Source organism: Myotis davidii, unplaced genomic scaffold (genome assembly GCF_000327345.1).
Source record: "Myotis davidii unplaced genomic scaffold, ASM32734v1 scaffold78, whole genome shotgun sequence".
Lineage (NCBI taxonomy): Eukaryota > Metazoa > Chordata > Mammalia > Chiroptera > Vespertilionidae > Myotis > Myotis davidii.
This window is the reverse complement of record NW_006290305.1, coordinates 2,548,194-2,555,948: the sequence shown is the minus strand read 5'-3', so window position 1 is coordinate 2,555,948 and position 7,755 is coordinate 2,548,194. Positions and strand designations below refer to the sequence as shown.

General features: G+C 36.1%; 1 protein-coding gene across 2 annotated transcripts in view; it reads left to right on the top strand.

The window, feature by feature from the left end:
• The window catches only part of SEH1L (SEH1 like nucleoporin), a 22,349-nt gene that overhangs the window by 13,583 nt on the left and 1,011 nt on the right, over nucleotides 1-7,755 (top strand). Inside the window, exons 6-9 of one of the 2 annotated variants that reach the window (XM_006763250.2) lie at nucleotides 1,390-1,530; nucleotides 3,714-3,871; nucleotides 5,206-5,356; nucleotides 6,324-7,744. In XM_006763250.2, coding sequence (XP_006763313.1) covers nucleotides 1,390-1,530; nucleotides 3,714-3,871; nucleotides 5,206-5,356; nucleotides 6,324-6,336 — 463 coding nt within the window. In that variant the 3' untranslated portion in view covers nucleotides 6,337-7,744. Of the gene's footprint in view, nucleotides 1-1,389; nucleotides 1,531-3,713; nucleotides 3,872-5,205; nucleotides 5,357-6,323; nucleotides 7,745-7,755 lie in introns of those variants that run through there. The other variant, XM_006763251.2, reaches the window with a different exon arrangement.

The window sequence follows — 7,755 nt, the reverse complement described above, 5'->3', positions numbered from 1 at the left end:
TGTAAGATTGTTCAGGGTGCTCATAGGGCGAAGAGAGGTCAAGGAAGGAACCTCGAAGTGCATACTAGCTTGGAGATACTTCAGAAAGAATGTTGTGATGAAAAGAAGGCCAAGTAGAGAGTGCTGGGAACACCAGTACTGGTGAGGTAAAAGTAGGTTTACAGTTGTAAGTATGGAAAACACAGTTTATTCTTGTATTTACTAATTGTTGTATAATTTTCCATACAAACAACTGTAAGCCTACTGTTGCCACACCCTGTGTGTCAGAGGAGAGTGGTGGAAAGCTAACCCCCTCTCTAACACACACTGCTTCAGTTCTATCCCTGATAGCCATTTGAAGACAGACGTAATAGAAAAATCTGATACGCTGTCTCCTTCATTGTCTTGTTCTTTATTTGCAGATATAAAAATAGAATAGTAAGGATAAAGTAGACTTTGGTATAGCTTCCTTTATCACCACTAAAAAAAAAACCCCACCACTCAATTCCTGCTATTATCAGCTTTGCTTTTTTATTTACACTCAAATATTTAAGAAATTCAATTATCCTTTTTAAAAATAATTCAGTATCTCATTTTAATTAAGTCTTTCTTAAAGTATTCTAAATTAAATTGAAAAAACCAACAGAAGAAACCTGGGAAGTTTTATGTTTCCTGGGGCTGCAATAACACATCACTACAAAGTGGTGGCTGAAAACAAATTTATTCTTAGGTTTCTGGAGTCCAGAAATCTGAAATCCAGGGGTTGTCAGGACTGTGTTTCTTCTAAAATCCTTCCTTGTCTCTTCAAGCTTCTAGTGCAGCCGTGGGCAAACTACGGCCGCGGGCCGGATCCGGCCGTTTGAAATGAATAAAACTAAAAAAAAAAAAAAAAGACCGTACCCTTTTATGTAATGATGTTTACTTTGAATTTATATTAGTTCACACAAACACTCCATCCATGCTTTTGTTCCGGCCCTCCGGTCCAGTTTAAGAAGCCATTGTGGCCCTCGAGTCAAAAAGTTTGCCCACCCCTGTTCTAGTGGCTGCAGGAGTTCCTTGGTGTGTGGCAGCTAATTCCAATCTCTGCCTCTTTCTTCATATGTTCGTATTCTTTATATGTCTTTCCTCTCTGTACTTTATAAGGACACTCAACATTGGATTTAGGGCCTACTCTAAATCCAGGTGATGCTCTCATCCCCAGATTCTTAATTATATCTGCAAAGACCCTTTTTCCAAATTAGGTCACATTCACAATTTAAGTGTTTAGGGGCTTGGACATACTTACTATGTGCTGCAGATGTAAACATTCATTGTGAGCAATATAAAAATAATTGAGGTATGTCAATATATGGATTTAAGAAGTTTTTATTTCTGGAATTTTTAATGTAAAATTGTTTGTTTTTTCATTAGGAAATATGCAAAAGCTGAAACCCTCATGACAGTTACTGATCCTGTCCATGATATTGCATTTGCTCCAAACCTGGGAAGGTCTTACCACATTCTGGCCATAGCAACCAAAGATGTGAGAATTTTTACATTAAAGCCTGTGAGGTGAGTTTTTGAAACAATTACTAATTTAAGAGTGTTCTTGACTCTTAATTATTTTCATTTGTGGAGGAGAGTGTAGAGGCAACTGTGATCTGAAGAATGGATTTCTTTTTTTTTTTTAAATATATTTTATTGATTTTTTTACAGAGAGGAAGGGAGAGAGAGATAGAGAGTTAGAAACATTGATGAGAGAGAAACATCAACCAGCTGCCTCCTGCCCATCTCCTACTGGGGATGTGCCCGCAACCCAGGTACAGGCCCTTGACCGGAATCGAACCTGGGACCTTTCAGTCCGCAGGACGACGCTTTATCCACCGAGCCAAACCGGTTTTGGCGAAGAATGGATTTCTTAATGAACATTTCATCCTAATTACAGTCAAACATTGTTCCTCGAATGTCTCCCATCTTGAACAATTCACTTCTCAACCCGACAACCCTTTCATGCTGATACCTCTATGATCAGTCATGCCTCTCTCAGGCTACTAAAGAGAGTGTGTGAGTATGACTCAGTTTATTGCTAAACCTCACGTTGTTAACATCTCAGGAAATTGTGCTGTGAATAATTCTGTGTTCTATGGCTTTTGTTGCTGCTCATTATTATTAAATTTTCATTTTTTACTGCATTTCATTTGCTTTTTATGAACTCACATTTCATGTCCTTTTTGTTTTAAAGTACTTATAGATTAAACAATACATTAGACATGTACTGCATATAAGAAAGGTTAAAACAGAATCATTTGTGGATCTGGAATGGATTAATTCACTTTACATTATTTCTAATGGGAAAAAGTGTTTTGGTTTTTGAACAGCTTTCCAGAATGAATTAAGTTCGAGAACCAAGATTCCACTGTATGTTTTATTTAGACTGATACTAACAATGAATTAGATCCTCTGAAATTAATTTGTATTCTATAAATGTTTGAATGAAGGTGATTGTTTAAGGCAGCCATGGGCAAACTACGGCCCGCGGGCTGGATCTGGGCCGTTTGAAATGAATAAAACTAGTGAAAAAAAAGACCGTACCCTTTTATGTAATGATGTTTACTTTGAATTTATATTAGTTCACACAAACACTCTATCCATGCTTTTGATCTGGCCCTCCAGTCCAGTTTAAGAACCCATTGTGGCCCTCGAGTCAAAAAGTTTGCCCACCCCTGGTCTAAGGGAAAATTCAGTTAACACTGAGACATTCTTGTGAATAACCTGTTAGCTTTAATTTTGGAATTGTGAGTTTGTCATTTTTTCTTCCTTCTATTCGTCTCTTCCTACTGCTTTATTTTCTTTTTAATCCTCACCCAAGGATATGTTTATTGATTTTAGGGCGGGGGGAGGAGAACTATCCATGTGAAAGAATAACTGATTGGTTGCCTCCCAGACGGGTGTCCCGACTGGGGATTGAACCCACTACCTGAGTATGTATGTGCCCTGATTGAACCAGGAACCTTTTGGTGTATGGGCAACGATCCAACCATCTGAGCCTACCAGCTGGGCACCTACTACTTTTCTTTTAAAAATGATTTATTTCATCTATTTTATTCCTCTACTTTGGATGAATAAAGTCCTCTTTTGTTGTATCTTCTATGAAATAGTCACTCATTATTTTTTATGTGGTGGGATCACGCCAGGTACTGGTGAGTCAATTGAACGTGATGCAACCCAATGAGCTAATGGGGGAGGGTATGGGTATGAGCTAATGGGGGAAGGGTATGCACATTATTATAAAATAACTAGAGGCCCAATGCACAGATTGTGCACCTGTGGGGTCCCTCACCTGACCTGTGGGGATCAGGCCAAAACCGGCTCTCCGACATCCCCCGAAGCATCCTGGATTGTGAGAGGGCGCAGGCCAGGCTAAGGGACCCAATCCGGGGCCGGGGGGTGGGGACCGCAGGAAGACTCCAAGGCGTGTCTGGCCTGTCTAGCCCAGTCCCCATCAGCCAGACCCCAGTAGCAAGCTAACCTACCAGTCAGAGTGTCTGCCCCCTGGTGGTCAGTGCACGTCATAGCGACTGGTGGAAGAGTCAAACGAATGGTCACTTAGCATATTAGGCTTTTATTTTATAGGATATGGTAAGTCGGTGAGACCATTTATATATATTTTTGTTTAGATAGGTGTGTTTTGTATGTGTATGTGTGTATGTAAACCTGTTTGCAGAATTCCTCAGGAACATTGTTTTTGTTAACAGGAAAGAACTTACTTCCTCTGGTGGACCAACAAAATTTGAAATTCATATAGTGGCTCAGTTTGATAATCATAATTCTCAGGTTTGGCGAGTGAGTTGGAATATAACAGGAACAGTGCTAGCATCTTCAGGTGATGATGGCTGTGTAAGATTATGGAAAGGTAAGATTTCGATGAATAATTATTGCCTTATGTTGCTGCTTTAGAATTTTCACTTAGAAATGTAAACTAAGTATTTTTGAAAAAAATTATCTTTCCATAGCTACTTTAAAATTATGTCTTATATTAATTTATTTTGAACCTTTATCAGTTTACCTAATTCATAGCAGTTAAAGACTAATTGAATTGTTTTTAAGTTTCTGTGTGGAATAAAACAACCATATATATACATATATATATATATCTCCTGGTGCATGGATCCGTGCACCAGGTGGGGTCCCTCAGCGTGGCCTGCAGGGATTGGCCAAAACCAGCAGTGCAGTGCTGCCTGCCACTCTTGACTGCCACTCCTGCTCTTCCTGGCCCCGCGGTCTGGTAGGCTCGTTGCCACTCTGCTGCAGTCTCTGGGCTGCAGTGGCAGCCATCCGTGAACCCTTATCTGGCGCCCATAGGTCAGCTGAGCAGCACTCCCACTGTGTGAGTGCACTGACCACCACGAGGGAGCTCCTACATTGAGTGTCCACCCCCTGTTGGTCAGTGTGCATCATAGTGACCGGTCAAATAGTTGACCAGTCGAATAGTTACTTAGGCTTTTATATATAGAGAGATATTTTATTGATTTCAGAGAGGAAGGGAGAGATTTAGAAACATCAATGATGAGAGAGAATCATTGATTGACTGCCTCCTGTATGCCCCTCATGGGGATCTAGCCCACTACCTGGGCATATGCTCTAATTGGGAATCAAACTATGATCTGGTTCATAGATTGATGCTCAAGCACTGAGCAACACGGGCCGGGCAACAAAGCAACATTTATTTATTATTATTTTTTGCATTCAAAGAATTAAGCCATTTTGGATAAGCCACTCAAACCCAAAGGTTTTGTTCTCTTTTGGATAAGCCACTCAAACCCAAAGGTTTTGTTTCCTACATCCTAATCTCCGAGGATATTAGGTACCCACTTGACTTATACTTGCATAACCATTTGACAACGCCATTACCCTATATATACATGTAATTGAAACTTGTTATAATTAAGATAATTTATCTTGATATTAACTTAATGTAATAATGTGGCACTTAGAGAATTATCTTCGAGGAAGGGAAATGGGAGGTGAAAGATTTATTTGTTAAATTAGTAATTCTTTTAAGACTTTGAAAAATAATTGTTAAAATTAATTGTTTTGTATTTTAAATGTCTTTAACATTTATTCTGACTGACATGTAGCCTGTAGGACACTTTTTTCTTTAATTATAGTTTAAGGACATGAACATAGATTTGTGCCCTTGAGCATAGGTATTAGTCTTATTGATGTATTTGACCATTTTCCTTTCAGCTAATTATATGGACAATTGGAAGTGTACTGGCATTTTGAAAGGTAATGGGAGCCCTGTCAATGGGAGTACTCAGCAGGGAAACCCAAATCCTTCCCTAGGTTCAAGTATCCCAAATCTTCCAAATTCATTAAATGGATCTTCTGCTGGCAGGTAGGCTGTTTTATGGGAAAAGAAATTATTTTATTTTTAAATCATTCTGGTAGCTATACTAAAGGTGTGTTATTTCATGGATTTTAAGACTGAAGTAAGAAATTTGCCTAATCATAATATTACTTAGTCATAATATTTACAGGTAGGTTGTGAGGCCATTCAAACAAAATTATATTATGAAATTTAGGTAAAGGAGAAATATGGGATAACACTGAGGATTTAGCTGTAGATTATTAGTGTGCTAGTACTGCTGGCAGTGTAGCCTTTGAATCGGGTCAAACTGAAATCCTAAATAAAATACATTAATTATGGCTTTTGTAGAGGAGAGTAAGTTAATTTTTTTTGTTTTGTTTAAAATGTTAATGGAGATTATAAGAAGAAATGGTAATTCTGAGTACTTGATTTTTTTAGAATTTTTAACATTTTAGATTCTTACTGATCTTAATAAAGAATATCTGATGTGATCTAAAGAGTCATACTGTTGTTTTCGTATTCAAATTTTAAATATGTAAATTTGTATGGTAAAATTATTTTAATATGCCTTTGTGAGTAATTTGGAATATTCAGGAAATTTCAAGGCACAGCCTTAACAAACTGTCCTGTAGTTATCCTGTTGTCATCTTAAATAAAAGAATTGTATTTAAAAATGTCTCAACTATTTTGTATTGTTATATTTTTATAAAGAAGTCCTGTTATTTGATTTTGAGGTTTAAGTATTTGCATGGAAACAATTTCAGGTTACCATAAAAGATATCAGATTATAAAGATGATTCTAAGAAGCAAAGAAAACTAGTGTAAATTAAAAGAAAAAAACACAAAATCTAGTTTTTGGTTGTTGCTTGTATTGCATATTTTCTTTTGTAAAGAGCTTTAAAATTTTGAAATTTGTTCTTATTGTGCTAATACCCATGTGTGTTAGATCTGTGATGCATTTTCCCTTCTCCAATTGTATTATGTCCTTTAACAGAAAGCACAGCTGAGTACCAGCTAACTGGAGTAACTTTGCTGATTTGCTGCTTGTTGCATGCACACAGGAATGGAAAGCGAGCTCCTTTTCCCCTCCCCCAGCGCCATTTGACTTCTTCCAAGATACACCAGCAGCCTGCTTACTACTAAACTGCAATCCAAAAAGCTTCTAAAAATACAGTATATATCTTTTTCTTTGTATTAATAAGTTTATTGACACTAGTTGAAACTTTTGAATATAAACGGAGAGGCTTTTTGTTGAGACATTGTCACCAAAACAATTTTTGGAAATGTTCCTGAAATTAACAAGGGTTTTTAAAATGAGAAGGATTTATTACCACCCTTGTAAGTAGTTGGGAGGAGGGAAAATATAACTTTATTCCATTTGGAGAATGAAGGCTTATTTCTTTTGTTTTTCTAAAACAGTAAGCTAAAATGATGAATTTTTATAATTTTAATTTGAAGATTGAATAAATATTTTTCATAAAGATTGTTTTGAGTGCTAATGTGTTTACCTTTTGTAGAATTGGTTTAAACATGATATTCCGTACAACTCTGTCATTTCTTAGTAATATTTTTAAAATATTAGTAAAGGTGGAGAAAAGTAGTAGTAAAATGAAAGTAAACTGTACAGTTGTAGCCAAATTAAATATTTAGTATTGCATCATTTATAATTTGGTAGTAAAATGAAAACACCTTTGTAAGTATTTGATTCATATTCACTAAAGAGATAAATGTTTCTTTTATGTGCTTGTATATATTTATGGTGTGATTCTGTGGTTTAAATTTCCTTCAAGTCAAAATTTGGAAACATACTGTAAGAGAAGCAGTTGAAATTTTGCTGACATTGTGCATGCACATTTACTTCCACATTCTTTCTCCCAGAATTTTCTTAATTTAGTTGGCTGCTTCATGTAGTTAATATGTTATAGAACTGTGACCTTGAAGACAAAGCCATAAATTTTTGTTTGCTAAAATGCATAATTATTATGTGTAAGTTATAATAAAATGTCAGAATAACAGCAATAGGACATATTCTTTGAGCCCTTTTAGTTATCAAAATTGTGTACTATTGTAAGGATTTGCAGAAAACCAACTAAGAGTATTCAGAGATTGTATTTCTTTGAAAGTATGTTGCAATAACTGGCTATACTTTGTGAAAGTATATTTGAATTGGTTTTCAGTATCATGTTTGCATTAAAAAATGTGAAATGTGTGCCAGCTGTTACTACAAATGAAGCGTTACTTAAAATAAATTAAAAGCTTATTAGAGTTGTAAATTTACAGGATAGCATCAAATGTTTCTGAGGGTAGAAAATGTTTTAAATTATATAATCGTCTTTTTTGTAACATTCATGCTGGTAATTTTTTGAACATTTTAAGTTTAACAGATTGTAGTTTTTTCTTTCTGCATAATATTATGTTCTGTTAGT